We start from the raw sequence: 20,414 nt of genomic DNA, 5'->3' as shown, positions 1-20,414 counted from the left end.
TCTGATAAAACATTCTTTAATTGTATTATATTCTTTATCTTGTTCTTCCAGTCTTCCCATTTATATCTGATTTTTTTTTAATTTACTAAACCAATCTTTCTGTTCAATCTTAGGGAATTTCTCCATTTCTACTACCGGTGCTAAAGGAGAAATTCCTGGCATTAACTGATATCTCCATTTATTCCATAATTCTATCAAGTTTTTTAAAAAAGGGAATTTGAATTATCTTAATTTTTTAAATATCTTTTTAAACCAATATGTTTCTATAGGATTGCCTATTTCCATTAATTCCTTCAATTCTATATCGCTCCACAATAAATCTCTATCTGCTATAATATCTGGGACCACCCTTAATTGATTAGCTACCCAATAATTTCTAACATTTGGAAGATCCAGCCCACCCTTTTTTAATGGTTCATACCATAAAGCTTTATTTATTTTTGCTCTCTTGCCTCCATTACAATACACCTCGAGCAATCTCTGTATTTCTTTTAATTCTTGATCCAAATTGGGATCATCCAAAACAAAAAGTTAATTTTTGGTAAAATTTTCATTTATATTGCTGCAATTCTTCCGAACCATAATTTTACTTTTCCATATTTATCCATTTTATCTTTTATATCTTTCTTTAACTTCTCATAATTTATCTTCCTTAATTCTTGAATATTTTTTGGGATGTCAATACCTAAATATTTGATACTATCTACTATTTTTAATTTATAGTTTTTCTTTCAATACATCAATTTCTCTTTACTATGGTTATATAACATCATTTCTGATTTTTCTCAATTTATTTGCAATCCACTATATTTCCCAAATTCGTTCAAATGTGAATATACCCTCTCTATAGTAGCTGTGGGATTTTGAAATATTAGTAATGTATCATGTGCAAATAGTTCATTTAATTGGAGTACTTTTTTAAAAAAAACCTTTGCCGTCATACATACGCTCTGTGTATTTAAATCTTTATTAATTTAATATAGATTTAAATTAATTTAAATCTACATTAATTTACTTCTATGCAAATGTTGACAATTTGTGGGCAACAATGCATTTGTCCAGAACTCATTAACAGACAATATATCCCTGCCCATTATGCTTTTTCCTTACGCAAAGCAATAAAAAACAACAACAAAGAGAAGCAGTGAACAGATATTAAAGGTAGGAAATAGAGAGAAAAAAAAGAAATCTTCCAGGAAGAAGCATTTTATATAACTCAAAATATTTTATAAATGAGTGATTGTTAAACATATATCTCAAAACATGTATTTCAAATTAATACATTTGAAATGTTTACGTTTAGCACTCTGGGAGTCTGAAGGGTGCCTTTCAGTCAACTTTGATTCCTGGCAACTGCCTGGACTAGCCCCTGCGGTTTTCTTGGGGAGGTTTGCATTAGTAGTTTTCCTTGGCCTCCTTCCTAGGACTGAAAGTGACCGGTCCAAGGTCATCCAGCTGGCTTTGTGCCTAAAGCAGGACTAGGATTCATATCTCACTACAGCAAACCGCCTCTTCTATTTCCATCACTTGGCTCATCCCAAACCTCCGCAAGAACAGAAGAGCAGCTATAGTACCGTTATTCGTCCCAGTGTCAGCAGAGGGAAAGTGGGGGGGGGGGGGGAGCCTTGGTTACGTTAAATACACGCGATTTCAGCACGAAGCAATCCACCCTTTTGAGTCGGATTGAGTTTCCGAGCTAATACACCTCGGAAAGTTCAAGGCTCATAGATATATGGAACATATATATATCTATGATATATCATATATCATAGATATGATATATATGATATATTCCATATATCATAGATATATGGAATTAAAATAAAAATAAATAAAAATAAAAAAATATTTTATTATAATCCGATCAAATGGCTTTAAGGACCCATCCGTTCTTTGCTTTTTCTTGTGATTTTCCTGATAAATTTTACTTCTCAAATTTAAAGTTTCTGTCGAATGGTTTCAATATTGTAGAGAGACTTAGATGCAGCAGCAGAAGCCTGGGAATTAAACTCCCTTTATTTTCCCATCCTACTGAAAGGGAAAGGAGAAACACGCTTTGGTGCTCATTCCTTATCCACTGGCAATTCACAACATCCTCCCGAAGCCTCTGTGGTGATATAAAACTGATGCCCGTAAATAATACACCACCAAAGGTCGGTCATAATTTTTTTTTTTACGGCCGAAGTAAAAAGTACCTAAGCATTAAAAAAAAAAATTAAAATCAGGATCCAAATTCGGTAAAGAGTAGTAACAGCAGTGCAAACTTGAGAACAAAAAATCTTCCAAGGGCATTTGCAGCCACGCCTGCTCCAATACCTTGGGGAAACAGCGATCTTTTTCTCCATTCAGCTCTACGCACCCGCAAACCTCAGCCCAAATTCAATCCGTCCGATAAACCACACCCTCAGCACAGGCTCCACCCTCCCTAGCCGACCCGCCTCCATCCAGAGCAGGGGTAGGCAACCTCGGCTCTTTTATGATTCATGGACTTCAACTCCCAGAATTCCTGAGTCAGCATACTGACTCAGGAATTCTGGGAGTTGAAGTCCATGAGTCATAAAAGAGCCGAGGTTGCCTACCCCTGATCCAGAGAGTCGAAATCTCGCTTGTTTGTCTTTCTTTCTCTCGCGCGCGGATAGTGACGTCACAGGGACGCAGAGATTCGGGAAGGAGGTTTGAAGGCGGCATGTGCGGGGGCTGCGTGAAGACGGAGTACCCTCCTCGGGTAAGGAAGCGGGCTTTCTTTAAGGCACGAGAAGGGAGCGCAGCCACGTTCCCTTCCTTGGTCGCTGCCTTCCCTATTCCTTGGCTTCCTTCGAAGTTTGCCCCCCTTTACCAGTGCTTACCTGGGAACAGATGAGATCCAAAGCATGGGAGCTGCGGGCAAAATTAATTTCTCCCGCACTCAGTTAATGCCTTTATTTTAAGACCAGCCAAAAGTGTCATTAAGAGCAGTGTGCAAGGTGCAATACTAATATGAAGACTTGGCTCTTTGAGCTCTCTGACCCAGGCTGAGAATTTTAACTGGGGGTTTTATTTTCAGGGATAATTTAATCTTTTAATTCTCTTTTAACTTTGTATTTTATATTGATGTGATTTTAAAATGCCCTGTAAACCGCCCTGAGTCCTTCGGGAAAGGGCGGTATATAAATCTAATAAAATGGATAGAAATTACGGTAGATTAGAAATTTCTAGGGGAAATTTGCCAGGATTACTCATATGTAGAATAAAATAACCAATGTGGGGTGTTTAGTTAGCTTCTATGTGTTTTCTCTGATCATAATCATTCCCTTGATTGCTTTTTTAAAAATATGGGAAGTTCTGAATGTAGAATTCTGAAGTAATTTGTAAATGTGGCTTTTAAATCAATTTAAGAAGAGATCACTGGCTGTATTAATATATTTTCCCACCTTTGAATCTCTTAGGGTACTACTTGCTTGGAAAACGGATCCTACTTAATGAACTATGTCGGTTGCATTGAATGCAAAACACGGGATTTTGTGATGATTATGAACAAAGCAACAGAAGAAGAAGATGGAGAGGAAATTGTCACTTATGATCGTAAGATGGCCAGATTTTTCTGTTGTTTGTGTGGGCATTAAGAACCTGTATCCAGAAATCTATCGCTGAAAGTTAGACATGCTTTTATATGTGAAATATGTGTGCATGTATTTCATCCCATTATTTAAAAAAATGGTAATGAACTGTTATCACAGTTACCTAAATAATGCACTTCAGGATTCTGGGCTATGCCCAGTAACACCTGACTGCTAACAATTGAGGCATAAGGGAATAAATGAATTTAATTTTTGTGTCACAGAAAGTCACATGCCCCCAAATCTATTTTGGGTGTAAGGGAACTCTCAAAAGCACATTTAGTAGCATATAGAAGATGAAAGAGAATGAAGAGACAGTAGAGTAGAAAGTTTCACTCAAGGAAAATTACTTTAATCCAATTCTTGCTGTTGATGGATGTATTAATATTCCAAGGTTGGGTTCATCCATTGCATGACTTGTTCGTTTTTGGCTTAATTTGTTATGTGAGCCTTTCCATTCTAAGCTACAGTTTATAATAATATATTTGAGCCCACCCATTATGCCTTATTCAGGAGATCCTGGTAAAAACCCATTATTTAGAGTCACATGTGGCTCAGTGGGTTAGGACGCTGAGCTTGTCGATCAGAAGGTCGGCAGTTTGGCGGGTCGAATCCCGAGTGCCACGTAACAGAGTGAGAGCGCCTGTTACTCGTCCCAGCTTCTGCCAACCTAGCAGTTCGAAAGCACGTAAAAATGCAAGTAGAAAAATAGGGACCACTACAGTGGGAAGGTAACAGCGCTCCGTGCGCCTTTGGGGTCTAGTCATGCCAGCCACATGACCACGGAGACGTCCTCAGACAAGCACTGGCTCTTCGGCTTTGAATCGGAGATGAGCACCGGCCCCTAGAGTTGGAAACGAGTATCACACATGTGCGGGGGAACCTTTACCTATGAACTTAGGCCCTATAAATACAATTGCAGAAAAGAAAAGCCAGAAACCAGGTTTTCTAAAGAAATATATTCACAGATTTTTTTTCTAAAGAAATATAGTCACAAAATTGTGGTTATGGTGATAAAAACATGAGGTTGCAGTCCTGTGCTATTTCTTGAAGGGAAGCATTATTGAGTACTATTGAACTCCTAAGTTAGGTTGTGGCTATCCTAAGGTTGCATTCAAACTCGAGTTAGCACCAGACAGCTTGGCAATACTCAGGGTTTAAGTCAGGCATGTCAAACTGCCGGTCTGTGGGCCGGATGCATCATGACGAAACCGTGCCCTCCCCATTGCTGGCAGTGGGGGAAAAGTCACGATACGTCACGCGACATTGTGAGTTTGACAAGCCTGGTTTAAGTCAAGAATTTCTGAAGAATTATAGGCTTCCTTCTCCTGTCATGGCTGCATTTTGTAGCAACAAATATAACAGAGACTTGTGACCCCTTAAAAACTAACATATGTATTATCATATAAACTTTGTTGAATTCTAGTCCATTTCATCAGATGCATAAGATTGTACTATATAACTTATTTATTTAATTCATTTTTTTTAATCCCACCTTTATTATTTTTCTAAATATCTCAAGGTGCTTAAGATACCTATCACTCCTTCTGCCTCCTGTTTTCCCTACAACAACCACCCTGTGAAGTGAGTTGGGCTGAGAGACAGTGAATGGCTCGAAAGTCACCCGGCTGGCTTTCATTGCTAAAGTGGGATTAGAACTCACACTCTCCCTGTTTCTAGCCTGGTGTCTTAACCATTAGATCAAACAGGTTGACCAACTGTGGTTGAGAAGGAGAAAAAGAAGATAGGTGGATGGGATAGAAAACAAATAGAAAATAAAAGTAGAGATGAGAACAGGGAGAATTGCTGTAATTAAAATCAATGAGTTGGGTCTCGTATATTTTTGTACTGATGAGCTAATTAACAGTGTAGTACTGTTTGCGAGAGTGGCAAATATCTGTAGTTCGGTAGAAGCTGAGTGTGGAAGCTCATTATCCAAGCTTGTGGGTTGGTTTTCGAATGTTTTGTTGTGCCAGGCTAAGTAACATCTTCAGCAGAATTGAGGGAATTTAGTGCAGTACGGTATGTAATTACAAAAGAGAGGACCAAAACTTCTTTTCAATTGATGTTTTCCTGATAACTAGTTGGTCATCTCCATGTTGGGAGTTGATGGGAGGGTGTTGGGGGCAACACTACAAAATAACGTACATTGCCTTCTTTACAGGTTTCCCAGTCTGGTCTACATTCCTGGGATCACCTAATGGTCTCGCAGTAAAAATATTAATTTTATTTTAATCTGTTTAGCTTTTGGAAATCAGCCAACATCAGTTTGATGCTGCCATCAGTTTTTCTGTGTATTGATTGCCTGTTGCCTGAAAGAGTGCCATAAACTTTTTTTTAAGCAGATTAATAGTCTTTTGCAACAGCATGCCAGAGCTGAATGTCTCCTAGCCATGTTGTTTTAATGAACAGACAAGTGTCTACTTGTATTGCTACCCCTTCCTGCTTTTCTATATTGTCACTTCTGCTCAGTTTCCAGGAATTGTTAATCCTGCATATCTTTTGCTTTTTCTTCTGTGAGTGTAACTTTTTAATGAACCAATGTGCAATGCCAGAACACGCCATTTCTCTCATTTTTCCCATTGAAGTAATAGCAATGGATGTTTTAGAGAAGTGATGACTGTAGGAATAATCAATAAATAGCTAGGAATGGAAATTGGGGAGCCAAATGGGGAAAGGTTGAGCTTTCTGTAGCCTATAACTTTTTCAGTATGACTGGTATAGCAGGTATTATCCTTTGATTCCTGTGTAAGTGCATATGTCTTAAAGCAATTTGATTTATTTTACAACTTTAGAGCATAGGTTTCAAGCTTATTCTGGTTTCCTAAATCTTTTCTTTTCTTTTCAGATGTATGTAAGAATTGTCACCATGTGATAGCCAGGCATGAATACACTTTTGGTGTAGTGGATGATTACCAGGTATAAGAAAGAGCCTTTCATTGATCAAGCACTGAATTTGTTTACCTTTTATTTACTTCAACTTTTTATCTTCTTGAGGCTCATTAAGTTTGGTAATTAATTTATAGCATATAGTGCAGTATGCTTTCATATGATGTTGTTAACAAATGGACCACATTTTAATTTAGTATGTTGTGTGAATCCAGCCTATGTTGTTATTTAGTGGTTATGCTGTACAAACTCAACCAGTTGGTTTAATAATTTATTAATTCAGCTTGAGAGCTGACTAAATATAAACTCTGGACAGCTGACAATGCAATAGACCATAAAAACATAAGGAAAATATATGTGTGCCAGGATAATGTTGCAGAATCAATCTGAGTTGGTCACCAAGACCAGAGGTTTTTACTTCCAAGCTTTCGGACTTATGCTGGAACCCATCTTCAGGGAATTCTCTCTCTCAAAAATGTGTTTGTAGAGAGAATTTCTCTGAGGATGGGCTCCAGCACGAGTCTGAAAGCTTAGAAGAATAAACCTCTGGTCCCGGTATTTGACTCAGATTGGATCCTTCATAAAAACACTATTACAAAACAAAACAAGATGGGATCTGGTAACTATACAAAAATATGGATAAAACACATTCAACACAGGGTTCCATCTCCCATCTCTCCTTAACCCAAGATCTGGGTGAACATCCAGGTCTTCAAGCTCTTACAGAATGCCAACAGGAGGGATCCACATAGATTTCAAAGGTTAAATTCTGTAACAGAGAATGCTTGTCTCCCAGGTTCCAATAGATGGTACTATTGATGAAAGGAACCTGAGCGTACCAACTTGGCTGGCACATATCATCCACCAGAAACCAAGGGAAATAGACGGACCCTCAAATAACCTAGCCCTATGCCTTGAATTATACCTGGAAGCATACTGTCAGCCATTGCAGCTCTTGAAGCAGAGTGGTCATATAGGCACACTGGTTTTCAAAGGCAGCCTCATGTAGAACACATTGCAGTAGCCGAGCCTTAAGTTGACTAGAGTGTGAATAATTGTCTGAAGGACCATTTCATCCAAAGAGAGAAACAACTGGTACACAAGAGCTGTACAAAAGGCCCTATTGGCCACAGCTGCCACTTGATCTTTAAGCCAGAACTGTGAAACCAAGTTCCAGACTGTGCACCATTCTTGAAGTGGTACTCCATCAAGAATACATGTGGAAAATCCTCGGGAATTCCTAATATCAAGAGCCACTCAGTCTTAGTAGGATTGAGTCAGAAGTCAGGTCCTTCTAGACCTGCTCAGCCCTCAGGTACTTGGATGAGACTTTAACTGCCTCACTTGGTCAGCCTAGGGTTGATAAATATAATTGGGTATTATCAGCATAGTTTTGATAAAGGTAAAGGTAAAGGTTCCCCCGCACACGCATGCTAGTCGTTTCCGACTCTAGGGGCCGGTGCTCATCTCCGTTTCAAAGCCAAAGAGCCAGCGTTTGTCCGAGGACATCTCCATGGTCATGTGGCCGGCATGACTAGATGCCAAAGGGGCACGGAGCGCTGTTACCTTCCCACCGTAGTGGTCCCTATTTTTCTACTTGCATTTTTACGTGCTTTCGAACTGCTAGGTTGGCAGAAGCTGGGACAAGTAACAGGCACTCACTCTGTTACGCGGCACTCGGGATTCGACCTGCCAAACTGCTGACCTTCCGATCGACAAGCTCAGCATCCTAACCCACTGAGCCACCGCATCCCTTTCAATAGTTTTGATACCGAACTCCAAATTGGCTGATGACCTCACTCAGCAATTTCATGTAATAGCTCTGCTTCACAAGGTATACTTGCTGCCAATATTCTTCTGGGTACAGTTCAAGATACTAATCAGTATCTTTTTAAAAAAAACTGGTTTATGGCTTAGTTACTTGAGGGACCCTCTGCCTCCCTTAGTATCTACCCAGCCAATTCAATCTTGTTGCCATCTATCAGGACCGCAGAAGTATGCCTTCTCTGTACAATGCCTGTCCTCTAGAATGAGATCTGCACAGCCACCACCCTACTGGTTTTTCAAAGGGCATTGAAGACTTGGTTTTTCAGCACGGATGACTCAACCTCCTTTTAACCTGAGTGGTTTTCTTTTGTTCCCATCCAGTTTTGTCAATCTGCAATCTTTACATTTCTGTTTCTTTCTGTTTCTCTTATTTTAATGTTTTAAATAATTTCTAAACCACCCAGAATTGCTGTGAAGCAGTCAGTATATAAATTTAATTTATGGTTCACACAGTCAGCCAGATGTTTAAAATGGATTGGCATTTTTATCCACCTATCGGGTCCTTCCCAAGAACCTGGGATAGACAGTTGTTGCTATTTGATGGTGTTAAGGCAGGGGTCTTCAAACTTGGCCCTTTTATGACTTGTGGACTTCAACTCCCAGAATTCCTCAGCCAGCATGCCTGGCTGAGGAATTCTGGGAGTTGAAGTCCACAAGTCATAAAAGGGCCAAGTTTGAAGACCCCTGTGTTAAGGTATTGTGAAAAGATTTATTTTGTGAAAATAATTGGTAATTATATTGCTTCCAAATAAATATTTAATGACTTTACCCAATCAAGATCATGGCCAAAAGATTTTTAAGACAAAAGATTTTTAAGAGAAGGATAAAGTTTACTCCACAATTATTTTTATTGGGTGTTATTGCAGATTGTGATACTAAAGAAACTAACTTGATAACAGCTGCAAGGTTATTGGTAGGGCAACATTGGAAGAAGGATTGCTTGCCTACTATAGAAGAATGGACGTTTAAAGTGTCAAATTTAGCAGAAATGGCTAAGATTTCTGCTTATTTGAAGGATCATTCACAAGAAAGATACATTTCGGTCTAGAGAAGATGAATAGATTATATTCAGAATAAATTTGGGACTAAAAAGTTCCATTTAACCTATGAGTAAATTTTAGATTGTTATTATTATTAATAGTTTATTATAGTGGAATTTTTATTAGTTTTAATTATATGGTATTATTTTAGTACTAGTATTGTTTAATAACTTGGATATTAATTTGTTTATGTTTTTATTATTATTATGTTTATTTTTATTTTGTATTTATGTTGAAGTGGAGTTAAAGCACATTATGAACTTGGTTATTTATATAGTTGGTTAATGTTAGTTAGATTATGATTATTATATTTGTAACCCTGTACTCAGCTCTGGCAGAAGAGATTAAGAAGAGGGCAAAATTACACAGAAGAACTATACAAGAATGAGCTTAACGTCCCTGATAATCACAATGAGGTGGTCACTGACCTCGAGCCAGACATCCTAGAATGTGAAGTGAAGTGGGCCTTAGAAAAGCTGAGCAACAACAAAGCTAGTGGAGGTGACAGTATTCCAGCTGAGCTATTCAAAATCTTAAAAGACGATGCAGTAAAAGTGCTACACTCAATTTGCCAGCAAATTTGGAAAACTCAACAGTGGCCACAGGATTGGAAAAGATCAGTTTACATTCCAATTCCAAAGAAAGGCAGTGCCAAAGAATGTTCAAACTATCGCACCATTGCACTCATTTCACATGCTAGTAAAGTTATGCTTAAAATCCTACAAGCTGGACTCCAGCAGTATGTGGATCGAGAACTACCAGAAGTACAGGCAGGATTTCGAAGAGGCAGAGGAACTAGAGATCAAATTGCTAACATACGCTGGATCATGGAGAAAGCTAGAGAGTTCCAGAAAAACATCTACTTCTGCTTCATTGACTATGCTAAAGCCTTTGATTGTGTGGATCATAACAAACTGTGGCAAGTCCTTAAAGAGATGGGCATACCAGACCATCTTATTTGTCTCTTGAGAAACCTATATGTGGGCCAAGAAGCAACAGTGAGAACTGGACACGGAACCACTGATTGGTTCAAAATTGGGAAAGGAGTCCGGCAAGGCTGTATACTGTCGCCTTGCCTATTTAAATTATATGCAGAGCACATCATGAGAAAGGCAGGGCTAGATGAATCAAAAGTTGGAATTAAGATTGCCGGAAGAAACATCAACAACCTAAGATATGCAGATGATACCACTCTAATGGCAGAAAGTGAAGAGGAACTAAAGAGCCTCTTGTTGCGAGTGAAGAAGGAGAGTGCAAAACTTGGGTTGAAACTAAACATTAAGAAAACCAAGATCATGGCATCCGGCCCTCTCAATTCCTGGCAAATAGATGGGGAAGAAATGGAGGTAGTGACAGATTTTATTTTCCTGGGCTCCAAGATCACTGCAGATGGGGACTGTAGCCAAGAAATTAAAAGACGCTTGCTCCTGGGGAGGAAAGCCATGGCAAATCTAGACAGCACACTAAAAAGCAGAGACATCACCCTGTCAACAAAAGTGCGTATAGTCAAGGCTATGGTCTTCCCAGTTGCAATGTATGGCAGTGAAAGCTGGACCATACGAAAGGCTGAGCGCAAAAGAATTGATGCCTTTGAACTATGGTGCTGGAGAAGACTCCTGCGAGTCCCTTGGACTGCAAGGCGATCAAACCGGTCAGTCCTAGAGGAGATCAACCCTGACTGCTCTTTAGAAGGCCAGATCCTGAAGCTAAAACTCAAATACTTTGGCCACCTAATGAGAAGGAAGGACTTACTGGAGAAGAGCCTAATGCTAGGAAAGATTGAGGGCAATAGAAGAAGGGGACGACAGAGAATGAGGTGGCTGGATGGAGTCACTGAAGCAGTAGGCGTGAGCTTAAATGGACTCCAGAATATGGTAGAGGACAGGAAGGCCTGGAGGAACATTGTCCATAGGGTCGCGATGGGTCGGACACGACTTCGCAACTAACAACAACAACAACTCAGCTCTGGGAAGTAAAAAAAATCATGGCATCAGATTTTGGCACAGTTATTGCCAAAAGTAGATTCATATTATACCCACCATATCTTTTAAGGTGTTGGCAAGTAGTTAGTAATTCCATCTCATTAAAGAAAAGAATGGATAGGCTTCCTGCAAGTTCTGTGTGTGTGTGTGTGTGTGTGTGTGTGTGTTTGTGTGTAGAGAGAGACTTGAACAGCTTGTTACAGCTCATCTATTCCTTGGTTAACACAAATTAATATACTGATGCAGCAAATGAAACAAGTATTTATTCTCAATCACCCAGTATAAATATATTTTCTCTCTCCTTCTAGGAATACACCATGCTCTGCATGCTCTGTGGGAGGGCAGAAGATTCTGTCAGCATCTTGCCTGATGATCCTCATCTGATGACTCCATTGTTCTGAAGTGCTTGATTTTTCCCAGCCATTGTATCATGTACTACATGACAGAAATTCATGGAATAAGATATTTACAGAACACAAATGCAGACTTTGCTCAATCCATGCGTGAAGTCAAATGGTATGGGGTGAAAAAATAGCATAATCAGTTTACCGTAATCAGAAGTGGTCTCTGCAAGCTAAAGGGAGAGAGAGAGAAATATTCATTTGCTGAAAGCCTCATAGAAAAGGCAGAACTCCTGCTTGCTGCTTTGGGTCTTCTTTAATGTTTTCTACAAGTCAGAATGCTGCGGTCAAGGTTACTGGCATCGTAGGGAATGCTGTGTTTTTGTGACTGTCTACCCCACTGCAATATCAACCAATGCCTCCAGCTCTCTTGGTTGAAAGAGGACTCCCCAAAAGGAAAGAAATCTGATTTGCAGGAGATGCAAAAAATGTATGAGAATGTAATGTTAGGGGGAAATTGCCTTTTCCAAAGCCATCCAGCACACCATGTAGAAATAGAGGAAGAGGTAAGACCAGGTTACTTGAGACACTGTCTGACCTTATTGGGATTGGCCCAAACCACTTGTGCCGGCAGAGAAAGCATGCGGTGGGTCTTGCCAGCCTGATTATTCTGGCTGCTGAGATCCAGGAGGAGGGCCTTCTCTGCTGTTGTTCCTGCCCTGTGGACCATCTTGCACCCGCCCCCCCCCCCCGTGTGAAGTTGGCCCCAACCCTCCTATCTTTTTGTAAGGGCCTAAAGTGGCGGAACAGCGCAATGGATATGGTTGGTTGAGTAATAATAGCTCCCCCCTCCACTCTGCCGCTGCACTCCACATGTGTCCTTGGTTTTAATATCTGGTTTTAACTTTTTATGTTTTAACTGTATATGTAACTGTAAGCCACCAGGAGTTATTCTATGGTAAGATGGGCGGCCAATAAATTTAATTAATTAATTAATTATCTCACAGAAAGCTTTAGAGAAGGATAGAACCAGCCAGTGTTTCTTGGCTGTTTCTGTGCCCCAAATGAAAGAAGACTCCATTTTCCTTTAAGTTTTCCAGAATGTACGGTTGACTCGTAGGAGAGTCACGTAGCTTCATGTTCATTAGAAAATGAACAGATGGAAGAAATCTTGCTGATTCTAATCTAAATGATTGGACTGATGTAATGGGAAACTTGCCCCTCTGACATGCTAAAGGTGGTTCCTGAATCAAAGGGGGCAATTTTTGTATTGGCACATCATATACTGGGTGATTGTAAATGAAACAAGGTGGAAAAAGTTGGCACTACGGTGCTTGTTTGCTTGGATTCCCTTTATCAATAGGACCCTCACTGATTTCATTGGGAAAGATAAACATCAATTCGGAAAATCAAAAAAGGGTAACTTTTTCCCCAACTGTATTTGATTTAGCAAGGCTGCCTTCTGTGGTTCATTTATAGTGCCGGCCTGTGGTATATGGCCTATTTCAATTAGGATTTCACTGTGAAATTAGGTAGGGAGAGCTAATCTGAGACTAATTAGGCAGGGAGAGCTGATCTGAGACTAATTAAACTGAAGTTTCATCTTTAAGAAACTCAGTCAAGGGCCATAAATCTTCAGCCACTGAACCATTTTTGAATGCAAATTACCTTAAACTGCCATCAGCAAATGTAAGTTTCAGTTCTCATATGTAAAATTAGAAAGGAACCTGGTGTCTGCTAATGGATTCTAGAAGCATTCCTCTCTAGGGAAATTGGTCCTTTCAGAAGGATTGTACTGATCCCATAGTGGCATCTGCCCTTACCGTACCTTGCATTAGCAAACTTCTCTGATGTGGATTAACATGACTGCTTCTTGCCAAAGATTTTGATGATGCATAATTACTTTGCCTGCCCAATGAAGCAACTAGATACTGATTTTTAACCACAAGACTAAAACTAAAACAGGTCATCTTGCCAAGCTATTTATGAGCATAGAATATGAGACACTCAAGTCCATATTGGCATGTTAATTCAATGGAAGGAGTAACTCTATAATTGTCAGACACTGGAAATAAATTATCGGACTATCACTTTGGAAAGTATAGTATATCTTATAAGGCAATTCTGGTTACATGGTTAATTACAATTTGTCCTAAACTGATAGTGTTGATAATCTGCTATCTAAAGTACTGAAATGTACAAAAAACAATTGAGTGTATTTAGAGATTTGTTGTGAAATTAATTTTTGTCAGGAGAGACTTCAGCATACAGATGGTCCTCAATTAATACAATTGAGCTTGGAATTTTGATTGTAAGTCATTGTAGTCATTAAGCATGTCATCATGTGATGGGTTTATGACCGTTTTTACAATTGTGGTCATTTAGCAAATCCATTCTCCCAAATGGGTGGGGTTTTTTTGCCAGAACCAGAAACTGGCAAAAACTTATAAATTGACTATGAGATGCTGCAACCGGTCGTAAATGCGAGCCATTTGCCAAGCGTCTGAAATTTGATCGTGTGACTATGGGATATGACTGTGTACAGCAGTCATAACTTTGAGGATGAGACTTTTTTGGTTCTGTCATAGGTGAACGGTCGTTAAGTGAGGGTCTCCTATATGCTTCTTTGCACTAAAATAAAGGTAACTGAAACCAGTGGTGTGCATTGTGTCTTGAGTCTTAAAAGACCAGCAGCATCTTAGGCAGGATCACAGATTGTTTTTCTGTTCCAGACAAAACTTCCTAACCATGTTGCTTAGTGATAATTTTGTGGGTCTGTTATCTTAAAACTGTATTGATCTCAGTTCCTGGAAGGTTGGACAAAGTGGAATCGCTAATGAGAGTAATGGGTTTATTTTTTTAACTTAAAAGGAGGCCCTGTAGGACCTGAGCTTTTTGCTTAAAACCATTAGGCACACATTTGTTTTTGTTCTTATGTTTTGCACTTGGTGCTTAAGAGAAATGTTTCTGGCAGGAAATAAAAATCTGTGAAGAGAATTGGCTTGCCTTTCTTCTCTTGGAATTCCATTCCAGAGTGTATGGAGACTCCTGAAATCCCTCTGTTCAACATTAGAAGGAATCATTCAGTGAATTAAGGCTTGCAAATATTCACTGTATCCTATGTTTTGAGCATGGCCTTATGGTGTCCATATTGTATTTTTTTGTATACTCCAAAGATGATGGTGGCAGATTTACTGAATTCACAGTGGATTTTAATTTTAATGGACAACAGTTGAGCCAGTCTGTAAAAGTTGGCTTTTTATGGCAGCGGTCCCCAACTGTTGTGGCCCGGTTCGGGGGGGAAGAGAGGGGAACATGGACGTGCACATGCAGCTCCACTCAAATGAGTGGTGGGCCAGTGTGCATCTGTGTGCGTGCCAGCTGTCCAGCCTGTGGGCTCGACACTCAAGGGAAAGGGGGGGGAAGGCACCGACATCATGAGAAAGCACACCCCGCAGACCCAGCGTGCCACAGCCGCCAGGCAGCCGGGCCACGCCCTATCGGCAGCAAAGCAAGGACGTTGATGAGAGGCCGGGCAGCCTTCCAGCCCGGTCCCAGCGACACATCCAACGTGAAGCACCGCAGCCCGGTTCCAGCCACACCAGTGTCAGTCAGGAAGCACCGCTGCGCAGGGTCAGGACCGTCACACAGTGCGCCGCCGAACAGCTGGGCGGCCTTGCGGCCCAGCCCCAGTAACAACAGGGATGAACAGGGATGCCTTGAGGCAAGGCTGCCGACTTGCTGTTTGGGGGAGCCCGGCGGCAAGCCTGCTGACCGGCTGACAATGAATAGACCCATGGGAAGGCTGGACCCACACCCAAGAAGGCCCCAGAGAGGTTGAGGGCGGCGCATCAAGTGGAAGGGACCACCCCCCGACGGATGCCTCAGGAGGAGAAGGAGGCAATGGCAGCCACCAGATAACAGTTGGTGGCATATGATAGGACGAGCCAGTGGAAGTTCCTATGATGAGTGAGCCGATAAGCCCATTCGTCATCCCTGTCATACTGATGAGTCCACAGACAGGCCATCGGGGGGAATACAGGGCCCTGATTGATTCCAGCTTTACCCGCTGCCTGATTAGTAAGGGCGTGGTGGCTGAGGCTGGGATCAGGATGAGGCAGCTGGCCAACCCTATTAGATTTGAACAGGTAGATGGATCCCTCCTGGGGGGGCAGCTACCCTTATAACGGAGCCCGTCAGGCTAGAGATGGGGGCCCATTGGGAGGTCCTCCGCTTTATCATGGTTCCTTCCATGACCGAGGTCATGATCCTAGGACAGGCATGGTTGGACAAGTGGGGTCCTACAATCTGGTGGAAAGGGGTTACCGAAAATTATGGATCGGGATCGGTCCCCGGCTGCCAGATCAGGAACCGGAAAAAGGGGGTGGAGAAGGGAGTAGGGTGGCAAAAGCAAGCCAAGAGAGCGCCAGGGGGGGAAACCCCTTCCCAGCTGTGTATGCCGACCTCGTTGAAGTGTTCAGCAAGCAGGAGTGCAACGTCCTGCCTCCTCACTGGCCAACCGCACAATTGACATCGTGCCAGGCGCTAAGCTGCCCAAACCCCGGATGTATGCGATGACGCCCAGGGAGATGGAGGACGTGCATCGATATATTGACCAGAATCTAGTGAGGGGCTTTGTCCAGCCAGCCCAATCGCGGATTGCAGCTCCCGTTCTGTTCAAGAATAAAGACTGCTCCTTGCGGTTGTGTGTAGACTTCCCCGGAATCAACAGGATTTGTGTGGAGAACACGTACCCCCTACCGCTAATGAAAGACCTGTTAGCCCATTTGGCAAAGGGAAAGGTGTTCACCAAGCTGGACTTACGGGAGGCGCATTACAGGGTCCGTATCAAGCGAGGGGATGAGTGGAAGATGGCCTTCAACTGCCCGCTTTGTAGCTACCAGTTCAGGGTAATGCCGTTTGGGTTGCAGGGGCCCCCCATGGTATTTATGCAACTCATCAACGAGGTGCTGCATGAACACCTTTACCGTGGGGTGCTCATCTACCTGGACGACATATTAATATACACCACCACCATGGAAGAACACATCCGATTCTGGTTAAAGAGTCAGGGATCGGTTGAATTAAGTTGGAAATCTCTATAGAGATAGTCCTCAATTTACAACCATTTGTTTAGCGTCTGTTCAAAGTTACAGTGGCCCTGAAAAAAGTGACTTACAACTGATTCTCACACTTATGACCGTGCAAGCATCTGCCCAGTCACCTAATCAAAATTCAGGCTCTTTACAACCAGCACGTTTTAACAACAGTTGCAGCATCTCGGGGGTCGCAGGATCCCCATTTGCAACCTTCCCAGCTGGCTTCCGACAAGCAAAATCAATGATGGGAAACTGGATTTGCTTAACAACTACATGATTCACTTAACTGCAGTTATTTGCTAAACAACTGTGGCAAAAAAAGTTCATAAAATCGGGTACGAGTTGTTTAACCACCTGCTCAGGAATGGGAATTATGGTTTCAATTGTTGTCGTAAGTTGAGGACTACTTGCAAAAGAAATTTGCCAAAGAATGCTTCTAATGTAGTTCCTGTTTTTCATTTGGAATGCCTTAAGGGGAGAAAAAAGTATCAGAACACATGCTCTTTCCATTTGTATAGCAATTCCCATCATTTTGTGGGGTGCCCTGTTTACCTGCCAGCCTGAGGAATGCTCGGTCTGTTCAAGTATTTTACACGCAGGGTATGTCTTTGCGTGCTTATTGGATAGAACGCCACCAGCAGAGTGTGCTGCAGCATCCATAGGTTAGATGGTGAGAGGACAATAACTGCAGACATTGCATCTGCCTGAAGATTTATAAAATCTGCACAGCTTTTCTCAAATCCAAATTTGGGATCGGGCCTATAAGAATTCGCTGCAGCCAACTCACCACAGCCAACTTGCACAGCTAACGTGCCGCAGGACAAATCATTGTGAGACAAGAATTACACTAATAACAGAGAAATGATGGTATAGTATAATTAAAGAAAGGATACAAAAGAAGGGAAAGAATGAAATGTGAATGATAAAAATTGAAATATATTTTTATTTATTTTAAATAATTGAATTTTTAAATTGTCCCATGACGAGTTGTCTCATGGCAAGTTGGCAGTGGCAAGTAGTCCTGTAGTGAGTTGGCTGTGGTGAGTTGTCCCATTTCGCAGTTTCTCCATCCAAGAAAACTCCATCCTCAGTTAAATATGGGTCTTCTGTTAAATAATGTTTTGATTAAATGGTGAAGATTTGTGAATGCTTACATGAATGTGCGTGCCTCTGGATGTTTATACAGCAAACTGTTTATCTTTTATATATAGATGGCGATAATGGTTTAGACCAGGGTTTTCCAAACTATGACGTTTGTAGGGGAGGTACATGAAGATTGTACTACTGTAAAGGAAGGAAGATGTGACTGCAAAAAGTTTAGGAATCCCTGATTTATCCAAAAAGCGTAATATGAACAGTCAAAAAGGGGTATGAATGGAAATAGCAGAAGTAATCCAAGTGTACATATTCCCTTAAGCTTAACCAATAGGAAGATAGATTTTGAAGGTGTAGAGCTATTTTTTTAGCATTTCCAGAACCTGTCAGATTAAGAGTTAAGCAAATAGGCAGTATTAATCCTATAAACCCAGTTATCTACAACATTCTTTGAATTATGAGCTTCTGGTCCTTATAGATTGACCCTGATTTACTTCGGTCAAGAATGAAACTGGATTGCTTGTATTCTAGCAACAACCCCTTTCTTCTGTGGAGGGTGGCTGCCTATCAGTTATCTGTTCAATTCTAAGATAGATTTTACAATATGATGCTCTCCAGGTGTGTTAGTGAAGAAGATTAGAAATTATGGAGATCTTGGCCTTTATATTGATAATGAATGTTTAGCCTCTAAAATATTTTTTATAAGTTCCTATAAGTTTTGTCTTTTTTACTAACTGGTCAATTAGTCCTTTGTGATGATACAGCCATTTGTCTGAAATAGTATAGGGTTTCCTGCCTGAGCAGGGGGTTGGACTAGATGACCTCCAAGGTCCCTTCCAACTTTACTATTATGATTATAAACTGTTTTAAAGAAAATTTGTATTTGGGAACTGCTACATATCATTATATATTGAAGGAAGAAAGCTAACCATGAATTTATCTGTTATCTTTTAATTTTTAGGCTGGCCCTTCCATCAAATCTAGAAAATAAAATTCACTTTCACCAAATAATATGTGAATTGTAGGCACTTCAAACAACATTTATTTATAAGCAATTCTGAGATATGTTATACAGAGATATTTGCTATTCAAAACTGTTTGGAAAGAGGTTTTTGTTAAATTTTGTGGCATTTAAATGGTAATTTTTATTAAATAAAATTGTTTTATTGATTGTTCATTGATTACATGCCATCAAGTTGATGTTGACTTAGTGATTACACAAATATATTTTATAATATAAATATATTTTATTATATAATCTTAAAATAAGAGTGCTTATCACTATCCAAAATCTCTCATGTTCTGGAGCATGAGAGCTTTATATACAGTAAAAGTATAATTTTTACAGGAACATTATAAATGTGCTAGAAAGCACATTCAAGAAGAGATACAAATGAGAGAATTTCAGTGGAATTTGGTTTTCTTTCCATAGTTTTCCAGGGTTGAATTTTTACCTGGAATCTTAAGAAAAATACTTCCTATTGTTCTACTTAAATATTTGCTAATCTTCAGATAAATTCAGTAAAATAATATTTGAAAAGCCAGATGCCCTATTGGAGCCTTGCAATTAATATTTTTGTAGAGCTTAAAAGTTTTGTTCAAAACAATTTCTCCATCATTTGCACTATACTTATTTTCTTTTCTAAATGATTGGAAAACCTATGACTCATTATTCAATTTTAGAGTGTTCGTAACATTAGCCCTGTTTCTCAATAGTATATATTCATTATCTCATCCTTATTGGAGATTTTTTATAACTGATTTTGGGGATAATACCTTTTATGCAATGCATTAAAAAGACCAATGAAGTGGATGAAATTATATTTATGGCACATTAAGACTGAAATTCCATGCTCAATTACGTAGGAGTAAGTTAATTGAATTTAGCGGGACTTCTTCTGGTTAGACTTTAAATTACCTTGAAACGATGCTTTCCTCCCTTTTTTTTACAGTTTAACCTGGCCTTTTTGTGAAAAGTCAGGAGTATAAAAAAATGAAGCTAGTCCTTGGCAGGTACTAAAAGAGAATATCGTGCAGATCTTGTGTCTTGGAACCATCTTGCAGTGTGTGCTTCTTCTATTTCCTAGAATATGTTTGCCTGAAGACAGTGATAAAAACTGGCTTGTGTCCTTATCATAGTGTTATTGACAAAAGTGGAGGAAGCTAGAAGATAATTTTTGATATGTTTAGCTAGATTGCTGATATCAGAGAGGGTTGAATATGTTGTTTGATTGGCTCAAACTACACTCTACTAGAGAAGCTAGTTTTTCCTTTACTTTAAATACAACCTCTGATCAATTACTTAGAATGGAGAGAAAAAGAACAGTCCCTTGTAATGAATTTTAATCAGGAGAGACTGTCTTTGAAAGCATCCTCTTTGCCATTAACTCTGCAGATAGTCTGAAATCAAAGATGTTGTTTAAGCATGTAATATGTCTGTTACAAGGCATTGCTGGATATACCCCACTGAATTTAATGTCTTCCCTGTTCTTCCCATTTTCCACTTAAACTCTTCTATTATTGTGCTATTTTGTTGTTTTTTAAT

At 40.1% G+C, this 20,414-nt stretch overlaps 1 protein-coding gene across 1 annotated transcript; it reads left to right on the top strand.

Moving 5' to 3' along the window:
- The first annotated feature begins 2,602 nt into the window (after window positions 1-2,602).
- Window positions 2,603-14,323, top strand: CHURC1 (churchill domain containing 1). The gene is made up of 4 exons (XM_083366724.1): window positions 2,603-2,725; window positions 3,426-3,561; window positions 6,445-6,515; window positions 11,643-14,323. Exons 1-4 carry the CDS (start codon window positions 2,687-2,689, stop codon window positions 11,733-11,735), a joined length of 339 nt encoding a protein of 112 aa, XP_083222850.1. The 5' UTR covers window positions 2,603-2,686; the 3' UTR covers window positions 11,736-14,323.
- The last annotated feature ends 6,091 nt before the right edge of the window (window positions 14,324-20,414 follow it).

Source organism: Vipera ursinii (assembly GCF_947247035.1).
Source record: "Vipera ursinii genome assembly, chromosome: 1".
Classification (NCBI taxonomy): domain Eukaryota; kingdom Metazoa; phylum Chordata; class Lepidosauria; order Squamata; family Viperidae; genus Vipera; species Vipera ursinii.
The sequence above is the reverse complement of the archived record's forward strand: the minus strand, read 5'-3'. Positions and strand labels throughout refer to the sequence as shown.